Here is a 22,779-nt window from a genome sequence, read left to right on the forward strand (position 1 = left end):
AACCATTCGTTTCTGATGGCATTGTATCATTTAATGAGGCGATGTCTGAAGCTAAACCTGTACATATTCTGAGGGACACTCAGTCGTTCATTTTAGAAAGTATATTACCCTTTTCTACCCGTTCTAGCTGTGGAGTTGATGTACTAGTGAAAGGAATCGATTTGACTGTGATTAAAGTTCCTCTGCACAATGTATTTCTACAGTCTAGCATCCGTTCAGGGCTTGTTAAGTTGGCTGTTTGTGCCGAGTTACCGGTTGAGGGAGCATCACTCATTCTTGGTAATGACTTGGCAGGTAAGAAAGTTTTCTGTTTACCTGAAGTGACTGATGACCCCGTTGACGTAAATAAAAGTAACAATGTGTTATGTGAAACATTTCCTGATGTGTTTGGTGCTTGTGCAGTGACTCGTGCTCAGTCTCGTAAGTTTGAGGAGACTGTGGATCTTTCCAAGTCCTTTATGTCTACTGAAGTTCCCATTCAAGGTGTAAAAGATAAGGTGAATGAGTTGAATGTGTGTGCTGTTCCTAATTTTAATCTGCCTTTAGGTAAACTTGAATTGATTAAAGCACAGCATGCTGATCCCACTTTGATTCCATACTTCACAACTGCGGTGAAACAATCTGCCTTGCCGAAGCATTCTGTTGCATATTACTGCGATGAAGAGGTGTTGATGCGTAAATGGTCTCCACCTAAAACTGATGAGGATTGGAGTATAGTTTACCAGGTTGTGGTTCCAAAGCCATACCGACTGCAGTTATTAAGCCTTGCACATGAACATGAACTCTCAGGCCATGTTGGCATTAGGAAAACATATGATGGTTTGTTAAAGCATTTCTTTTGGCCATCTATGAAATCAGATGTAGTAAAGTTCTGTAAGTCGTGTCATGCCTGCCAGCTAGCTGGTAAACCCAACCAGGTTATTCCCCCAGCTCCTTTAAAACCAATCCCCGCACTCGGAGAACCGTTTGAGCGTATTTTAATTGATTGCGTTGGCCCTTTACCAAAAACGAAATCTGGAAATTCTTATCTTTTGACTCTAATGTGCGCAACGACTAGATTTCCTGAAGCAATCCCATTACGAACTCTCAAAGCTCCATCTATCGTTAAAGCCATTGTCAAATTCTGCACTACATTTGGTCTCCCCCGGTATATTCAGTCTGACCAGGGTAGTATTTTTATGTCGAAGGTGTTTGCAAAAGTAATGAGGCAATTAAACATCAAACATCAAGTGTCTAGTGCCTATCACCCACAGTCCCAGGGTGCTATCGAACGTTTTCACCAAACGTTAAAATCGATGCTTCGTACCTTTTGTGTAGAGAGGGAGCGAGATTGGGATGAAGAGATTCCTTTATTATTATTTGCTGTTCGTAACACGACACAGGCATCGCTTGGTTTTAGTCCATCTGAGTTAATTTTTGGTCATTCTGTGCGTGGGCCACTGAAAGTTCTGCAAGAACAAATTCTAGGTGCTGAGCGTTCCTCTCAGCCAAAGAATGTTTTGGATTATGTCAGTAGTTTTTGTGAGCGTTTGCATTCTGCATGGAGTTTAGCGAGGAAGTCACTTAGTGCCGTTCAAGAGCAAATGAAAACTCGTTATGATCGTGAAGCTGTGCAGCGTTCTTTTCAGATTGGGGATCGTGTTCTTGTTTTATTGCCAATACCCGGCTCCTCGTTGAAAGCTAAATTTGTTGGCCCTTACAAAATTCAGGCAAAGTTAGGAGAGACTGATTATGTTGTGAATACTTTTAATCGCAGGAGGACATCAAGAGTGTGTCATATTAATATGCTCAAGGCTTATGTAACTCGTTCTGATGTGTCCGATGTGGCTGCTATCGTAACACTTGCGTCTGTGAATGTGTCTCTATCTGACTATTCACCAGAGAGTGATGATTTAAAAATGAGAAGTGCTTCATTTTTGACTGCTCGTATGTTAAACTCTGAAACTTTGGAAAATCTATCTACCAAGTTATCACATTTACCGGTTTCAGGCCAAAAATTTGATCAGTAAGTATTCAACATTATTTAATGATTTTCCCACAACCACGCATGTTATAGAACATGACATTGACATTGTCTCACATGCACCTGTTAAGCAAAATGCTTACAGAGTTAATCCCGTCAAAAGGAATCTCATGAAACAGGAGACCCAGTATCTGTTAGAACATGGTTTAGCAGTTCCCAGTAGTAGTCCCTGGTGTTCGCCGTGTTTGTTAGTTCCCAAGCCCGATGGTACATCCAGATTTTGCACTGATTATAGGAAAGTCAATGCCTTGACTAAACCTGATTCATTTCCTTTGCCTCGTGTCGAAGATTGTGTTGACCGTGTTGGGAATTCTAAATTTGTCACTAAACTTGACTTATTAAAAGGGTACTGGCAAGTACCACTTACTGAGAAGGCCTCTGAAATTTCTGCCTTTGCTACTCCTGATGCGTTCCTTCAATATAGAGTGATGGCGTTTGGATTACGAAATGCTGGTGCAACATTTCAGCGTTTAATGTCAAGAGTGTTACTTAATGTTCCTAATTGTGATGCTTACCTCGATGATGTTGTCTGTTACTCCGATTCTTGGGATGAACATGTCCAACTTCTGAATTGTGTTTTTGCACACTTGAAATAGGCCAATCTCACAATGAATTTGGCAAAATGCGAATTTGCTTGTGCAACCGGAGTCCATAAAGTCCACCCCTGTTATTGAGGGCAGACGGACTCGCGCAGCACTGCATCTGAATGGCAGAATCACCACGGTCCGGAAAGTATCTCAAAGAAATACTCACCGGAACACTGCAGGGGAGTGGTAATTCAGGCACCGTCCACCGGATGAGCGTACCTCAATGGCGAGCTGTAGATGGTTTCTTGTATCTGAAGGAGAAAATTCTGAGGCAATGGCGTTCAGTGCCGCTTTATAGTGCGGGGGAGCCCACCTCTATTTCGCATGCTTGAATGCCATTGGTGGGTGAATTCTCACCCACGAGATTTTATAAGGCTTCAGTAGATTCGAGGAAGGAGGGGATAACCCCAAAGCGACATCTTTGATGATGCAGAGTCGAAAGACCGACTAGAGAGGGAACTTGAGTAGTACAGGGTTAGGCTTAAAACACTTCTTATACATTAGGCGCGTTTCCATTACAGATTTGCTCAAAACTTTGGCGATAAAAAAGTATTGCGAAATGACGGCGTTTCCATTAACCAATGTTATGCAGCTAAAACGTAACCTTTTGCCTCTCGCGATAAGTCATGGCAACGGATTTTGGTGGGATTTTGACGGATTTTGGCTATATTTATTCAAAGGAGGCTTATGCGTGTATCTTTACAGAAGCAGCAAAGAGAGCCGCTTCAGAAACATGCGTGGCTCGGCTGGAATAAACCATAGACTGTATAAAAACATAGACGAAAGCATTGAGTGGCCGCAATCAGCTTCAGTGGCCGTATCAGAGCCACACTGCACCGCAGACGTGTACAATGTAAATTGTCTAAGTATTAATAGTAGGGAAAGCCCCCTATACTGGAGCGCGGTCACTTATGAAGTGTTTCTTGGAGGTTATAGTACGTTGAAGAATGATCATATGACTTTTTACATATGCCATGTGACCTGTAAATGCGAAAAAGCCGTTTCCATTGCAGTTTTGCGAATTAATCCTTTTTCGCATTGCCTGAAAAACCACCTCATGCGAGCGTAAAAACTTTTTTGCGATATATGGCCGTTTTTGCGAAATTGACCCGTTTCCATTAGGCGTATTTTCAATTCGCAATTTCAATTTGTGCAATTTGAAGGGTAATGGAAACGCGCCTAGTGACTCCTTCTATTGTCTGTCAGCTGAAATGTCTGATAGTTTTTAAATGGGTCATATGATGCGATTTCAATTTTTCATTTCTCTTTGGAGTGTTACAAGCTCTTGGTGCGCCGGCTGTTCTGACTCACGTAAATACGTTTTCATTTAATGAATTTGCCACTGATGATTCAAACGCGAGTTTTGGGCAGTGTGGAGTAGCACTTGTTGTTTGTCATTTCTCCGATCCCAAATGCAGACAGAGTTTTATGTTTACGCGGCGCAATGCAACGCAAGGCGTAAAAAGACAGTATAAGTCATTATAATCCGTAATTATGTCCCCACTGGATGCAACAAATGCCTCGTTTGTAATGGGTTTTTATGTTTTTGTCTCATCGCTCCAGACTGACAGGGCATCAACAGTATGTGAGGGGCGTAACATTTCCGTCTCACGCTTGAGGTATTCAGACAATCACAACGCACTGGATAGTTGGCCAATCACAGCACACCTCGCTTTTTCAGACCGATGAGCTTTGTAAAAATCGGCGTGTTTCAAAAAGGCGGGGCATAGAGGAGAAACAATAATGTACAGTATGTGGAAAATAATGTGTTTTTTGAACTTTAAACCGCATAAACACATTTCATTACACCAAATACACCAAATAATGTTCTTTTTAGCAGCATCATATGACCCCTTTAAGTTTTTTGTTGACCGCTGAGTGTAAATTTTGTTGACCACTGAGCGTAAATTTATGAAACTAAGCATGTTTCCTGAGAATGACTTAGGAATGAAAAATTGTGGCGTTTGGACAATGCGCTTTAAAGATATAAGAAAATTACTGTTATCTTTTTTACTGTTATGTTAATAAATCGCCATGGCAACACCATTCAAGATATCCAAAATCCATTTGCAATTTAGCATTTTCAGTATCTTGATCATGTTGACAAAGTTTGGTGTGAATTTCATGATTCTCGTAAAAAAAATTTTTTTAAAGTGACGTGATATGTGGGAAAGTATCCCATCCAAAGTGCACACAGCAGAGTACTACTTGGCCAAACTTTGTCAAATTTGGCCACATGCCACGTCCCTTTAAAAAAATTTAAGCAGTGAACACACACCCGGCGCAGTGGGCAGACATTTTTTTGCTGCGGCACCCAGGGAGCAGTTGGGGGTTCGGTGCCTTGCTCAAGGGCTCCTCCGTCGTGGTACTGAAGGTGGGAAAGACCACTGTACACAGTGCTGTTCCGGAGCGCTGTACACTCTCCCCACCTACAATCCCTGCCGGTACGAGACTCGAACTCGCAACTTTTGGGTTACGAGTCCGACTCTCTAACCATTAGGCCATGACTTCCATGAGTATGCATTCATTTACAGCCTGTTTTTTTCCAAAAATCCGCATTTAAAACAAAATAGCTGAATTCCTTTTGGTCGTAGCTAATATCCAGCTTGATGAGAACAATATACAGTATGTATTGAGTTTAGTGACTGTAAGTAAAACTCCCCCCCACTTTAGTTAAAAGGTAGTGCTGTAGAGCGCCTCCACCACGCCCATTTCTGAGCTTTTTGCCAGTGATGTGTGTCGAGTTTCATGTAATTCTAAGCATGTTAAGTGCCTCAAAAGAAAAAAAACTATTAAAGTTCGACATGTTGCCATGGCAACACTATTTAAAATATTAATAATCCCTTCACAGTTTCTCATCTGCTATGCTTTGACATTATTCTGATGACGTTTGAAGCAAATCGGGTAAAAATAAGAGGGTGATTTCAAAAGTATTTTGAAAATGACACTTCCTGCTGCCAGTTGGTGGCGCTATAATTGTTAGTCATAATAGCCACATCTGTGTGATCAGCCTCATACAAAATCAGACAATGTATGTGAAAGTTCTAATACACTTCCTGTTTCTCATTTTTCATCATAAATTAGTTTTTCGGATTAAAAACCTAGGAGTATTAAAAAGTTTGATGCATGAGCTTTATAGAAAACCCTAAATAGCTGACTTCCTGTTGGGCGGAGCCTATGACATGCATTGAGAAAGTTGTCTGGCTCAGTGAGATCTATATGTGTCACAAGTTTCATATCTATACGTGCAAGTATGCATGAGATATGCATCAAGATACGCTGTAGAGCCCCTGTAATCCTGTGGCACCCAGGTCCGTCCTAATGACCACAGATTCCAACGTGTGTGCCAATTTTCAAGAGATTTTGAGCATATTAAGGGCTCCAAAAACCCCTGGATAGTAAAAAAAAAAAGAAAAAAAAAGGAAAACGGACAAGTCCTTAGACAAAAACTCAAGATCTTCGCAATTTAGTATTGTAAAGGCCTTATGGTTACACTCACCAAATTTGAAGATGATTTGATTAAAACTCTAGGAGGAGTTTGTTAAAGTATGAGGCCTGAAAATGGCAAAAACTGCACAAAAACCATAGAGGAAATTCACAATGACTGACTTCCTGTTGCGTTTAGGACTTGGCTCCAAGAGACTTTTTTGTAGGTATTATAACATTACATACATGTACCGAATTTCGTACACATGTGAAATATAGCAGGAGGGGTGCTTCGTTTAAATTTGATAAGTAGCGCTATCGAGCCATTTTGCCACTCCCAATTCTCAAACCCATATCGGATTTACATTTTTTCCAGTTCTGATGCGTGTACAAAGTTTGTGAGTTTTAGCATTGTTTATGCCCTCAAAAGTAGTTTTGTTTTGTGTGAAAACATGGCAGAAAGCTGGAAGGTTTTAAAAGAGTGCTAAGGGAATTATACATATGAATATATGAATTAATTAATTATATGAATGTACCTCTGAAGGTTCTAACTGTCTTCAGAAAAGATTTGATAGCATTTTGTTTTCATCTTCACTCCGTGTAATGAAAGTGAAAGTGAAGGCCAAGTATGGTGACCTATACTTGGAATTTGTGCTCTGCATTTAACCCATCCAAGTGCACACACACACACACACACACACACACACACAGACAAACAGACCCACACACACAGCAACACAAAAACACCCACACACACACACACACACACACACACACACACACACACACACACAGACAGACAGACAGACAGACAGACAGACAGACACAGACAGTGGGCAGCCATATTGCTGTGGCGCCAGGGAACAGTTGAGGGTTTGGTGCCTTGCTCAAGGGTCTTACATCAGTCTGACCCTGGTTTTGAGGGTGGAAGAGAGCGCTGGTTAGTCAGATTCGAACCCGCAACCTTTGGGTTAAAATTCCAACTCTCTAACCATTAATGCCACAACTGCCCCCACCTAATAAAGAAGTGTTCTTATCACAATGCTTTGTCCACGGAGGTTATGGGGAAACAGCTCTAATTCAGCTGTTCCATTAGCACCACCTAATGTCAGAGAGTGGATTTACAGAGGGTTACATTTACATTCAGCCTGTGTGCAGTTTTTGTCTGGCCAAAAATTTGACCAAATTTACATGCCCGGCTGTACATTTTAACCAGTTGATGAAAAACAAGCTTATGTGGATTCAAATGTATCAACGTTTATTAATCAATTATCATTTTGACAACCCTTTTCTTTATTTAAAGGCTGAAATGTGTGGTTTACCATTTTATGAAACTTTTTCAAAGCTTTATTTGAATAAACAAATATTATATAATAATAAACAAAGCACCATCTGTGCTCGGGCCCTAATAATAATCCTTTGGGGAACAATAGGGCCCTGCGCCCCTTGTGGCTTGAGCCCTAATAAGAATAATCCTAAGGAAAACAATAGGGCTCTTCGCCCCCTAGTGGCTTGGGCCCTAAAAAAAAGAAAAAATGAAAAAAATGTAGCAATTCTGATTTTTATAAGTGAAATCACAATTTGTTTCCCCAGACTTTTCAACTCTTACCAAGACCTGTTTTTGTAATGATTCAAATAAAAACAGTAAACTGTTACTGTGAAAAATTGCTTTTACTGTGATACAAGATTTCTGCCATTCCACCCACCCAGATTAGGGAGTTGATGAGTCCATCTTTTAGTAGACCAAAGACCTAAACATCTTGTGTGGACTTCATTCATCAATAAATACATGTCAGGAACAGCTAGTCATCATTCTTTTCATATCCTGTCATTTACTTTTATTTATTGCATTTGGGTGACATAACTGCAAAACCGTAAAAAGAATGTTTTCATCCTCTGGTGTGGGCTCTAATAAAATTATCATTATAGCTATCATTCTTGGTGTAAACGGGCCTTTAGTCACCATTGTTATTAAATAAGAAATTAAAATAACATCATAATGTCTTAAAATTTAGATTCTTCTTTGTATAGAAAACCTATGCATTCGTGTCTGTACATACATCAATAAATAACTGGTGCTGGTTTCGGTTTCGTTGGGCTGTAAAAACAAGCTAATAATTAATGATTTCTTACCTGTTAAACTCATAGATGTCCTCAATGTTTCCAAACAGAGCACACACCTGTTCTGGCTTTATGGGAAGATCTCCTGAGTCTATAATGTGAGCAAGGTAGTCCTGCAAACAGAAAATCAGATTATCACAAAAGATGCACTATATTGTATTGGTAATATCAATGAGCTATATTGGTAAGCATATCAATGAGCATCAGCCAATATTTTATTTTTTAACATAGGTACTGACTGAAATTATGTCTTTTAAACTGAAACTAAACAGCACAAAAGTACCAAATCAAAATCCATATTTTGTAAATATTTTTTATATATTTATTCTATTGTGTATCATTTTGATGCCTGATTTCATATGTACAACTACATAAAAATTTCAATATAAGATATACATTACATTTAAGCTCTAACATAAAAACAAACAGTCAATATAGGTTTATAATAGAGAAATAGAAAGTGGCTCATATACAAGTTTTATAGCTCAATCGGCACAAGAGATTGTCATCCACAAAAAAATAATAACTATTGTATTTCAAATCTGCAGATAGAGAGAGACAGAGAGAAAGATAGAGGGAGAGAGAGCAGAGCCCCAAGAAAAGGGCCCCAGCAAAGAAAGAGAGATTGCCAGCCAAGAAAAAAGACGAAAGAAAAGAAAAGAGAAAGAGCAATGGTTACTATCCTCTTTTATCCCTTCATTGACCATGTGACTAAAAACCAAATCTGAGACATTCAAACTGACCAATCAGCAGATTACAGCTTCACCCAGGGTGCAAACAGTGTGACAATTAGCAGACCCCCTTAATTTATACACACGTTGGCCTACAGACCTTGATCACAATCAGCACCTCTTGTGCCTTCAGGAATTCCAAATGGCCCTTTTGTTTCTGAAGATAGGTTTGGGACAGGAAAGCAGAAGTCTTTGATCATTTTTGACCCTACACAGATACTGTCAAATTTCAAATTCAAGAGGAAAGACAAGTTTGACTCGATGCTACCAACTGCATGAAGCAAGTGAAACCTCACAAGCTTCACATGGCCTACGGTAAACTACAGTTCAAAGGCCTTAAAAGAAAGCTATGCTGCACAGGCACTGCATTGTACTGTATTGTTGTGAATAAACACCTATGCAATGTACACAAATAACCAGTGGTGGCTCGTCAGGGGAGGCACAGCTTCCCCATAATTTTGAGGTGAAAATGGGAGGAAGACGATTTAATGTTAATAAAATTCACAATTCATTTCAGTTCATGTCTCAGAATGAGTATTTTTTGTTTGTAATTTCACAGTTGTAATACCATAACGTGAAAGCGCCACTTTTCTATTGCGAATGTGCCGAATCTGCTGATGTAATTGCAACTGCTAATAATAGAGAAGGGTAGGGGGAGGCAGAGTGAGCGCTGAGCTCTCGTGCCTCCGTTGGTAAAAAAAAAAAATTTGCCAATCACCATCGAGTGTTCACTTTCAGCGCTGAGGAGTTTTGACAAAAGAAACCTCGTAAGGGATGCTAGCCTCGCCTTCTGATATCATCCAATCATCAAAGAGACGTAAATTACGTGATATTAGTTTGAACGTCTCCCGCTGCGCTGATAATGTACCAAGTACTTATGATGAGTAGCAATATTGAACCGCTCTCTCGCGCTCTCTCGCACACACACACACGATGCGCAAAACTCCGCATTTGAACAGTCAATAGCAAATACTTAAACTAATAACAAAACATACTTACAGTAGCTGATTCAGAAGCGCCAGATTGTCATAGCAAAGTCAGAATTACCTCCTCTCCTAGGTTCATGAAACGGTCGTCCATAAAATGCATTGCTGTTCTGTTGTAAGTAATCTTAAAGATTCCTAAATGCATCTACTTTCGGAAGGCCAAATAAAGTGCTTTTGCTTTCGCCTAGAAAGATACAGTGTCTCCCTGACATGGCTCCATCAACACTAACTGCGGTTACTGAAACCACGCCTTCTTTCTTTGCGTGCACATTTGGGCGGCATTATGCTAATATTTCCACATAGTGAGGTAGATATGTGGGGGCGTGTTAGAACGAGCCGTTTTAGGGGGGCGTGGCAGAGTCTTAACTTTGATAAAGAATATCTCTTTGGTTTTGAGACTTTAGTCTTTGCAACTTCAGGGATCTTATCTATGCACAATCAGCTTGTAATACTCCAAAGGAAAACTTGCAATCGCATCATATGACTCTTTTAATTAAATGGCGCAACAGGCAGCTCTCTTTTAACACAGACTTTTAAGAAGGGATGGATGTTTGGTTCAAGTGATAGGCCAGGTAAGTGAAGTTATATTATCTTGCTGTATGTATGTCGTTTTCTTTATGTTTTCTGACTAAAAGCAACCAAAAAGCCATTTTAAAGTGGTTAAGCAAATAATAATAATAATCGGCAGGGATCCCAGACCAATACAATTAGTGTGCCTCCTCTATTTTAAAACCCACGAGCCACCACTGCAAATAACAGCCAGTAACCATGCATTATGTATGTAGTCTTCAGTCTTCAGTGATTATATTGTTATGGTGCATTGTAATATTGATGCTTTGCTCAATTTCTGTGCATAACTCTTTCATATTTTGAACAGTTTTGTTTTCAATGCTTCTAAATTTGGCAATGTTAGGTTCAACATTTAGTTTTTATTTACTGATGTACAAAACAGCAAATGGTTTGTAGTCTACAAAAAGAATGCAGAATGCTGTTGCCACATCAAATAAGTATTTTAACAAATTAAATTAATCAAAATTAATACAGCAATTACTATTACAATATCAACAGAAATTATCAACAGATATGATTTTTGACATGTGCAAATTAAATCCAACAATTCAAATGTGGATAGACTATTCAGAATCAGGACTGTGTGATCTCTGGGCTGTATTATGTATTCATCTATTCATTTTCTCAAATAAATAAAAATTATCTGATAATGTCTCTCAAAGTGCACAGTCTTTTGAATAAATAATAAAATTGTGATGCATGTTTTTCTGGTTCTTTTAAATGGAAGTTTAAAAAGTAATAGGTTTTTTTTACACCTCATGACTGTAATCTCACTTCAAGCTGTGTGACATTGTGTTGTACTTGGGGGACTCAATAGGCACAATCCAATTGTCAAACCTGATATTGCATAACGTGATAATCCCGGGGCATAGGATGTCTGACTGCTAACAAGTCATAATATGCAGTTCCTACACTTCAGAAGCATTCAATATATAATGAAAAACATGTATTCTAGTGTTAATTCAGTGGCAAGGGAATGAAACATGTATGAGCCATGATATGACCGAGCTAATGGGTTTAACTATACACCCACCTTGATTCCAGTGCACTGAACTGACCTCCTAATGGAATAATTAGCTTTAAGTTGAGATATACCAGATGTATCAGCAGAGCTTTATTTCTGTATTGTGTAGCGTGGGGACTTGGTTCTATCCATCAGTTGCTGATTGGATAGAGGTGGATCTAAATGCAAAATTGCAGCTGACTGTAAGAAAGGGACCGTGGTTTAAGCCGACTAAATGATTAGGGAAGTCTGATGTATGTCACCAGAGAGAAGTCTGTTGTTTCACCAGAAGATCAAGTTATGGTATTTTTAGTGCTGTCAATCTATTAAAAAATAAACTAATTAATCACACATTTTTTCTGAAATTAATCGTGATTAATAGCAATTAATCCCACCTAGCATTAAAGTTTTAAAAAATAAATGTATATTGCAATAATTTCACATTCAATCTTTAAATGAATGTAGGAACAACAAAGACAGTATATTTTTTAATATTTGTTTAGTGGCATCTTTTTTTATGTCTGAAGGCGAGTATCACTAATATCAATACTACTGATGACCCTAGGAAATATTTTTCCCCCCTGATATTTAACCATTGAATATAGCCATTTAACATTGCAGTAGCTATAATTGAGAGCTATCAATTTTAACATTTATATGTAGGGGTGGAACGATACATGTATTCGTACCGAACCGTCATGGTACGGACATCTTGGTTCGGTGCATGAGGCCTTACAACGAATACAGGCAATTCACCCCAAAAGGGGCGCCCGCAGCAATGCAACGCTGTTTGATAACCGGCCGCCAGCAGAAGAACAGCGAATGCCATGAGTTGCGCACTTGAACAGAATCATCCAGGTAAGAATAGGGAATGAAGTGTCAAATACATTTCAGATAGAAAATGGAACTCCACAAGGGAGTGTAATAAGTACACTATTGTTTTCCATAATGATAAATGATGTATTTAATCAAGTAGAACCAGATATAGGTAGGTCTCTGTTTGCAGATGACGGTGCTCTCTGGAAAAGGGGAAGGAATATTTTATATATTAATAAGAGGATACAAGAGGCAATAAGGAAAGTAGAAGAATGGGCATATGAATGGGGATTTAAATTCTCAGAGGAGAAAAGTAAAACAGTAATTTTCTCTAGGAAGAGGGTTATTCCAGAAGCGAGTTTGAAGATGTATGAGAAATCATTAGAAAGGGTTAAGGTATTTAAGTTTTTAGGTATTTATTTTGATGCAAAACTTACTTGGGCTGAACATATAAATAAAATAGTTGAGAAATGTCAGAAGGTGTTAAACATCATGAGATGTGTAAGTGGAGGGGAATGGGGGGCAAGTTTTTCTTCATTAAAAACAATCTATGTAGCACTGATCCGGTCTGTTGTGTGGTATATGGTTCTGCCTCAAAAAACCTGTTGGAAAAACTTTGTAAAATTCAAGCTCATGCAATGAGACAGTGTTGTGGAGCAGTCTTACACCCATTCCAGCTTTACAAGTCGTAGTAGGAGAGATGCCACTAGAAATTAGAAGGAAACAATTAATGGTCAATTACTGGGTTAACCTCCAGAGGCATGAAGATGAACATCCTACAAAAATGGTCTTACAGAACTGTTGGGAACAAAATTAAAGATGTAGAATAAGTTTTGGGTGGAGTAATAAAATATATGCAGAAGTAAATAACATCAAGATGAGCTCAACAGTTGTTATTCAGGAATATGAACCATGGGATTATGTAACACCTCAAGTAGATTTGCATTTGTTGGAGGTTAAAAAACAGAAAGAGAAGTTGACTTGGCATCTGCATTTTCAATGTATACCAAAGTCCAATACCCCTGGCATATACAGTGGGGAAAAAAAGTATTTAGTCAGCCACCAATTGTGCAAGTTCTCCCACTTAAAAAGATGAGAGAGGCCTGTAATTTTCATCATAGGTATACCTCAACTATGAGAGACAAAATGAGAAAAAAAAATCCAGAAAATCACATTGTAGGATTTTAAAATAATTTATTTGCAAATTATGGTGGAAAATAAGTATTTGGTCAATAACAAAATTTCATCTCAATACTTTGTTATATACCCTTTGTTGGCAATGACAGAGGTCAAAATAAGGGGAAATGAAGAAGTGGATAAATTAGCAAAGCAAGCTTTACAGAGAGAAATGATAGAGATAGAAGTTCCATTAAGTAAATCGGAAATTAAGGTTTTAATATGGAGTAAAGTGATTAAAGAATGGCAAGTTAAGTGAAACAATGGGGAAAACGGTAGATTCCTTTACAGTTTAATAAACAAAGTAAGTCATAATATAAAGTGTATAGGTAAGTCAAGGAAAGAAGAGGTTATCTTTAACAGAATATTGCTAGGGCACTAAAATTTAAATGGCACTCTTAAAATAACAGGGAAACATCCAAATGGGTTATGTAAACAATGTCATGTTGAAGAAACAATACCTAATGTATTTCTTGAATTTAGCAAGTATGAACAAGAAAGAAGAAAAATTATAGTAGAAATAAGGAAAAATTGAATTCAGGATCTTAATTTTAAGAAATTAAGATATAAAATAAGTAAGTGAAATAAATAGTAATGTATTCTTTGATTTTATAAGAGATACAGGGTTGGTAAATATAATTTAAAACTCTGTTTCACACTCCGGAGCAGAAGGTGGTGGTAATGCACCTATTTGCGTTGGTGCCAGCCGCCGTTATAAACCAAGAAGAAGAAGAAGAAGAAGAAGCAGAAGAAGTTGCGCACTTGAAAACAAAGCCCACTAGACAGTGGCCATCAAGTCTCAAGTCACAGTACAAACAAATCAAGCAAGTCAAGTCAAGTCAAGTCAGTGGCTCACCTCAAGCAAGTCAAGTCGAGTCCTGCTAAGGATCAAGTCAAGTCAAGTCACAGTATCAGACAGGAACAAATATTTTTTTGCCACACAACCTTATTAATTTTTCCTCAGAAATTAACTTAATTGAAATTGAATAAAGTTATCAAACACTAAATTACATGTAGATAAATACTTAAAGCTTTTTTTTCTTTTGTTCTTTGATTAACAGGCATCACAGCAGTTGTGTTATTAGGTTATTTTGGCTACTTTAAGAGCTGCCGCTGCTAAACATGACGTGGATCTGACACGCATCGTATTTTTTCACAACTCTTTACCTTTTCTGACCCACTTCAGTTCTTAAAGTCTTGAGTTGAATCGGGTGTGTTAGATGAGGGAGACAGTGCTGGGGTGCTCCAGGACAGTTTTGAAAACCACTGCATTTCAGAAACATGTTCTTAAATGTGACTCATATATAACAAATACTTACATACATGCACAGTTTTAAGGCAGCTTTAATTTTTTTTGTAACTTCATGACTTAACTGACGACATAACGATGACAACGCATGCTCGTACAACCCCAATTCCAGAAAAGGACGTTTTGTAAAATGCAATAAAATCAAGAATCTGTAATAATGCTCTTTGAATTTTATTGAAAAACTGAATTTTAACTGACAAAAGTACAAAGAAAAGTTTAAAAAAAGTTTTCACTGACCAACGTAAATGTATTTTGCAAATATAAACACATTTTGATGGCTGCAACACACTCCAAAAAAGTTGGGACAGAGGCAAAATAAAAGTGAAAATGTTATAGAATATCCAAGTTAAACAGTTTTGAAACAGTAACAGTACGCAGGTGAATTTGTAATAGGTGAGGGTATCATGTTTTGGTATAAAAGGAGCATCTCAGTCTTTGCAAGCAAAGTTGGATCATGGCTCATCACTTTGTGCCAAATTTCATGAAAGTGTCAAACAAATCAAAAATCTAATTTCTCAATGCAAAATTGCATAGAATGTAGGTATTTCACCAACTACATACATAATATTGTGAAAAGATTCAGAGAATGCAGAGAAATCTCAGTCTGTATAGTGCAATGCAGGAAACCTTAGTTGAAAGTGCATGACCTTTGAGCCCTCAGATGGCATTGCATAAGAAACCGTCACATGTTAAATATAGCCACATGGGCTCAGGAGTACTTTGGTAAACTGCTATCACTTAACACAGTCTGCTGCTCCATCAATAAATGCAACTTGAATCTCTGTTACTCTAGGAGAAAGCTATACATCAATTCTATGCAGTGATGCCGCCAGGTTCTCTGGGCCAGAGCTCATCTCAGATAGTCAAAAAGACAGTGGAAATGTGTGCTGTGGTCAGATGAGTCCACATTTCAACTTGTTTATGGGAAAAATGGACGTCGAGTTCTCAGTCCCAAAGACCAAAGGGACCATCCAGACTTTCATCAGTGACAGATGCAAAAGCAAATGTCTGTCATGGTATGGGGGTGCAGCAGAGCAAATGACATGGGTGACTGGCATATGTGTGAAGGTACCACTGACATAGAGGCATATACTGAAATTGTACAGAGACATATACTGCCATCAAGATGACATCTTTCATGGGAAGTCCATGGTTATTAGATCAAGACAATGCCAGGTCTCATTTTGCATGTGCTACAACAGCATGGTTTCGTAGACGCAGAGTGAATGTGCTAGATCAGTCCAGATCTGTCTTGAAAAGTAGAACCAGACAACGATGATCAGAGATTGCTGAGGATCTGAAGTCTTGTATCAAGTGAGATTTGACAAAACGTTTGCTTGCAAAACTTTAACAATTAGTTTCTTCCATTCCCAAAAAATTAAACATTGTAATTAAAAGGAAAGTTGATGTTACACAGTGTTAAACATGCCTCTGTCCCAACTTTTTTTGGAGTGTGTTGCAGTCATCTACAAACCCAATTCCAAAAAAGTTGGGACACTGTACAAATTGTGAGTAAAAAAGGAATGGAATAATCTACAAATCTCATAAACTTATATTTTATTCACAATAGAATATAGATAACATATCAAATGTTGAAAGTGAGACATTTTGAAATGTCATGCCAAATATTGGCTCATTTTGGATTTCATGAGAGCTACACATTCCAAAAAAGTTGGGACAGGTAGCAATAAGAGGCCGGAAAAGTTAAATGTACATATAAGGAACAGCTGGAGGACCAATTTGCAACTTATTAGGTCAATTGGCAACATGATTTGGTATAAAAAGAGCCTCTCAGAGTGGCAGTGTCTCTCAGAAGTCAAGATGGGCAGAGGATCACCAATTCCCCCAATGCTGTGGCGAAAAATAGTGGAGCAATATCAGAAAGGAGTTTCTCAGAGAAAAATTGCAAAGAGTTTGAAGTTATCATCATCTACAGTGCATAATATCATCCAAAGATTCAGAGAATCTGGAACAATCTCTGTGCGTAAGGGTCAAGGCCGGAAAACCATACTGGATGCCCGTGATCTTCGGTTCTGTTCTGTTCTGTTCTGTGGTCAGACGAATCAAAATTTGAAGTTCTTTTTGGAAAACTGGGACGCCATGTCTACATCTTAAAAATGCAGCACGAATGGTGTTAGAAAATAAAAAACACCACCATCTATTGACAAAGAGGTGAGCGGAGATGAGCAGGCATCACCAATAAAGTCTTCATGGGAGCTGAGCACATGCTTGAGTAGAGCAAGCGGTGACAATGCTAAAACAGTTTAGAAATACTCAGCTAAATGAGATTAACTAGGAAAAAAATGGGACTGATCTAATGCATGTTAACAAAAATGACAGCATGTCAGATAACTTACATTTTACAGAACTGTAACTTTAAAACCAAGGTACACACCGAACTGTAATTTTTGTGTACTGTTACACCCCTAGCATATATTATAATTAATTACATTTTTGCAAATTTTATTAGTTTGACACTTGAATATAAGCATTTGTTTAGAAAGGGTAAGACTAATGCTGACCTCTACGATACTCCGCAGATCTCTCACATACATCCGCTCCGTCTCAATGATCTCCATGACCACACGGTCCAGGTAGGTAAGATCAGGGTTGGGTGCCATGGTGCTGGCAGCAAATGGAGAGAAACTGATGGAAACGGAGGAGCTGTTGTTGTTGTTAACAGTGTTGCTGCTATTTTGCTGGAGAAAGAGGGTGGTTGCTTGGGCAAGACTAGTGCCCTGAGTCTCATCCGGATCAGCAGCAGGCGTTAATTCCAGATCCACGTTGTCCTCAATAGGCACACCAGTAGATGGGATACTTGACAGGAGAACGTCTTCCCGAGAGGATCCAGACCCGGATGAGATGGTGGAGACCACGCTTATGGGCCTCTGGACTTCTGTGAAGTCAGAACAATCGGACAGCGTAGCAGTGGAGGCCCGGTCATAACTGCCAACAGAGGCAGTGGACAACCGAGGTGATTCTAAAGTAGAAATGGCAAAAAAAAAAAAAAAGACAGAGGTACAGAGAGAGTGATTTATCTTCACATCATAGCCAATCACAACACATTTTTCACACTCAAATGACTAATTTTCTTTATCACACAATAAGCCAAAAGTAGGATTGTACAAGAATGCAGCAACAATTTTCAGATTTTGAGTTTATTTGTGAACTGATGTTCAGCTAATGTTTTTAACAGTCAGTTTCTTTTAGGCTCATCCAATCATCAAAGTTTGGTAAATACTGCAGGTGTCATGATGGTCACAGACACGGAAATTTACCTTCCACCAAGCTGAGTGAACGCAAACTAACAATATCAATGAGTGAGACACTTTTTAAAGTCATTTAAAGTTTGACTGGACATGAGATCTAAGTAGGTATCAAGCGGTTATATCTAATTAGGCAAGTTTCTACTTTTTAATTAGCATGTCCATTTACACCAGTTAGATTCATTCTTGAGTTGGATTGTTTTGTGGATGTAGTATGCTCACAAACATGGGAGGCAGGACTTGCTGAGTGAGGAGCATAATAGGCCAATCATACTGTGATGGAGGCATTGCCTCCTCTCACATATATTTTTTCCCATTTACAATTTTGGTAATACCACCACCCCTTATGCCTGTTTCACATATACTCCATTTGCAGTGTGCATGCGATGTATATTTTTTTCTGTGCCCATGTTAACAGGTTAGTGCATGCACACTGCAAACGGAGTATATGTGGGACGTTTTTTAATTTAAAATGTTTGTGATAGCATTGTAATGTAAGAAAAGTAGGCTATAGGCTATGTTTAAATGTTTGGCCACATGCTCAAGCAACTTAATATATACAGTAAATCTAGAAGTAAAATGCATTGAATGTTTATATTTATTGCTTTTAAAAGTGAGTAAGTCTAAGAACGATTGTATTAGTGTACTGTGTAAAAAGAGAATCACAATGCTGAAAAGCATTTTCAGTAACAACTTTTGGATTTGAAATTAAAATAATAGATAAATGTTATGTTTGTGGTATACAGCTGCAGATCAGTAGCAGACTGCAAACTATGTGAAAGCACAATGAACCTGTGCTGCTTCTGCACCACATACGCATGGACTTCATACAGAGTACTGCAAACAGAGTATGTGTGAAATGGGTGTAATCCCTACAAATTATTAGCAAGAATGAAGAGCATTTGCAATCAGGAATTAGAACAGAAACAGCAGTTTAATGCATTCCATCTGATCGAGTAATAAAAAAATTAATGTAGACTTTGACCGGCTATGTGGCCTCACAATCACAGAACTGAACCTAACAAAAGGACAATATTGCAAGAATGGAAAGGAATATTGCAAAAGAAAACTGGTCATTACAGTATATGTCTACTACAGGAAGACCACCTTCTGAATAAAAAAAAAAAAATATTATGAAAATAATATTAGCTAATGGTGTATTTGCTTTAATATAACCTTGATTTATTATAAAGAACATTTTTATGTACCTCATTTATCCTAAGGAACAGTGATATGAAGAGTTTCTCATTAAATTATAGCATTTACAGATATGTTTTTAAAAGCACTTTTTTAATGTCCAAATTAAGATTAATTAAAAACTGTCAAAAAAACAGACAATACTTGCTCGGAGTCAGTGTCTCCCATCAGCTTATAAAAGTGAACTCAAGGTCAGCAGCAGGACAGAGGGAGGAAACAAATTTTTCTCTCTTCATTTCCATACAAGCATTTTGAAAGTAAATACTTTCAAACAGCACTGACGTCTCCTGTCAGTCCATCCCATGTACAGTGGGGGAAAAAAGTATTTAGTCAGCCACCAATTGTGCAAGTTCTCCCACTTAAAAATGTTCTGGACTTTCACCTCTATATCTTCAAACTGTTGCTGGGTGGTCAATGACATAATGTGTTTAAAACACAATGGACTAGCATTTACAAATAAAGAATGCTACATCAAGTCATAAAAAATAATATGGCTTTATTTTTAAATTCACATTTCCTAAGCCAAACTCTATGCATAAAATATATGTCCTACAGTTTAAGACTAATATTTTGTACAGTGTCTTGACTGTTCATTTGTTCTTCTATTAAGTATGATCATTTGTCTTTAGGCCAAATATAGGCCAAACTCAAAAGTATGCTAATATACACATTATACACGCACACACACACACACACACACACACACACACACACACATACAACTTTTATGCTTAAAGTTTCATGTCACTAGAACTCCAGCGGAATCAATTGGATCAATCAATCAAATCTTCTGTTAGCTTCACATAAGGGGCACAAATTGTGTGGCATGTTGAGTTGCTGTCTATATAAGCGGCAAACTGCAAAGCAGACGTTTTCTCTGCCATGAGTGGCTAACAGAGTCTGGGTCAGCTCACTGCAATAATTCAAACATTTAGAGTAAGAACATAAGTTCACACACAGGCTCTCATGCTTGTCACCATATTGATTTGGTTTTCAGAATAGCTGGCTTCAGGTTACAGCACTATTATGAGTTATAGATGGTTGGCATCATTGGCTGGTGATGCAGATACAAGGACTCTAATTTTGAGGCCAAAGGATTTAAGTTAAGCAATCAAGAATGACAATATGATTAACATCATCGGGACTGATCTCAGCTCGGATGAAGGAGCATCATCTCCAGCTCAACCTTGCTAAGACGGAGCTCCCTGTAATCCCTGCAAACCTGTCAGTTGAGCAAAACATCACTGTTCAACTGGGGTCTACAACACCAACACGAAAAGCAAGGAACCTGGGGGTATTGTTTAATGAAAAGTTGACCTTTAGCATCCACATTCCAACAACAGCCAGGTCGTGTAGATTTGTGCTGAACAAAATCAGCAATGGACTGCAATGCTCTACTGGCCTGCCTTTCTAAACTTAAGGCTTTGTTGATGGAACCTTCCAAACATTCCCTGCTAAATGCATAAATGTGATGTAAATAGAAATTAAATAATCATACAGTTTTACTCCTATAGTTAAGAACATACTAGAACAAATATTTAAAACCATCATGGTTCCAAAGTCTTAGATAAATCCTATACTTTCAAGTTTTTTAAAAATTATTTTTAAGAGATCTTGAAGATTTTGAAAAGCGCGGGGGAGAAAAGCCTTCAGACTCACCAAACCACTGTGATAACTTGAGATTAAAGCTAGTAAACCAGCATCTCTCCTCCTAAATACTCCTAAGGGTAGAAACTTCCACATGTGGTTGGAGAACCATTCCTCGAGAGTTGTACTTGTAATGGCTCAAAAAACTCTGGATTGTTGCTGACTTGCCCCCAGCTCTCTAGGTTTCTTTCTGATTATATACTCTTTTCAACGTTAATTGAAGTCTTCACCAAAATGGGATCTACTGTAGGTATTGTCCAACACTGGTACTGGCCTGTGATTCAAACTTCTCCTGTGATTCAAAGTCAAGTGTTACACACCAGTTCATATGAACAAATAGAGCACATCTCTTTTCCTAAGGAGGGAGGGCCTAATAGCTGTGTTTGGCTGTACTCATAATAGGGTTGTGAAACTGATAAAAGGTTGTAGCTCAGTAAGACTAAAGTAATGCAAAGAGAGAAATGCATAACCCATCCTGGTCTCTTCCTTTACAGTTAATTTCGTAAAAAAAAAAAAAAAAGGGTAGCTGGACTCAAAGAATACAACTTGATGATGTGAACATTCATTCTTAAAGGAATACTCCACCCCAAAATGAAAATTTTGTCATTAATCATTTACCCTCATGTCGTTCCAAACCCGTAAAAGCTTTGTTCGTCTTCGGAACACAATTTAAGATATTTTGGATGAAAACCAGGAGGCTTGTGACTGTCCCATTGACTGCTTAGTAAATCACACTGTCAAGGTCCAGAAAAGTATGAACAGCATCGTCAGAATAATCCATCTGCCAACAGTGGTTCAACCGACTTTATTCAACAATCCATCTCCTCTGTGTCTCTCTGCATCACCGTAGCGCCATTTTGGAGAATATCTGCTGAACGACAAATTGTTGAATAAAGTCGTTATTTTTGTTTTCTTCGCGTACAAAAGTATTCTCGTCGCTTCATAAAATTCTGATTGAACCACTGATGGCAGATGGACTATCCTGACGATGCTTTTCATACTTTTCTGGACCTTGACAGTATGATTTACTTGGCAGTCAATGGGACAGTCACAAGCCTCCCAGTTTTCATCCAAATTATCTTAAATTGTGTCCCGAAGACGAACGAAGAACGTCAAGAAATGCTACATTAAATAAAGTAATCAAATGTTTAAAAAAAACTGCATAGTCTTCACTTTATAAATTAAATAGACATTTATGCTTAGTCAGAGAGTAAAAAAATTAACTGAGTTACTGCACAGGATCCCTCCACTTTTGCTTGGGTCATGTAAAAAAAATAAGGTTAATTATATTGACAGTCATTCTAAAAATGGATGCAGGTTCAATCTCCAGTACAATAAATATTATAATACAACAACCAAAGTACTTTTCACAGATCCTCTCTTTACCCACAGTTCAACCAAATATAATAACATATTAGAATACAATTTATGATACCAAAATGGAGTTCACAAAAACAAAACAAAAAATTGCCTAACTAACAATTTAAAAGGAAACTCTCAAGCTTATACTAAAAACAAATAAACAGTGATAAAACAAACAAACAAACAAACAAAAAAGCCTAATTGAGCAACAGGACAAAGAAATTCAGTATTACAAAGACACAAAGGAAACAGACCTAATGGAGAACTTCAAGCACTATTTATCTAGTAAGAAACAAGAAATACTACATTAAATAAAGAAATCAAATGATTAAAAAAACTGCTTAGTCTTCACTTTATAAATTAAATAGACATTTATGCTTACTAAAGTAAGTCACACCACTATGGGTATTTCTTGGAGAAATCAACCTACAAATGGTTTACTTACACAGTAGTTGCTTCTGCATATTATGTTAGATAGGAGAAAGTATTTTAATATAAAAAGAAATAAAAAACACTTTTAATTCTCTAATTAGCTTCTGTTTTCCATAGTCAAATTAAA

General features: G+C 37.9%; 1 protein-coding gene across 1 annotated transcript in view; it reads right to left on the reverse strand.

Annotated features, from left to right (window-relative positions):
* The window catches only part of LOC107550516 (pleckstrin homology domain-containing family G member 3-like), a 57,975-nt gene that overhangs the window by 12,292 nt on the left and 22,904 nt on the right, over nt 1–22,779 (reverse strand). The window contains exons 3-4 of the mRNA XM_016231821.1: nt 17,271–17,728; nt 8,170–8,270 (exon numbers count right to left, since the gene is read on the reverse strand). Of these exons, the coding sequence (XP_016087307.1) occupies nt 8,170–8,270; nt 17,271–17,728 (559 nt within the window). The remainder of the gene's footprint in view (nt 1–8,169; nt 8,271–17,270; nt 17,729–22,779) is intronic.

This window comes from Sinocyclocheilus grahami, unplaced genomic scaffold (assembly GCF_001515645.1).
Source record: "Sinocyclocheilus grahami isolate Dianchi unplaced genomic scaffold, SAMN03320097.WGS_v1.1 scaffold400.1, whole genome shotgun sequence".
Classification (NCBI taxonomy): domain Eukaryota; kingdom Metazoa; phylum Chordata; class Actinopteri; order Cypriniformes; family Cyprinidae; genus Sinocyclocheilus; species Sinocyclocheilus grahami.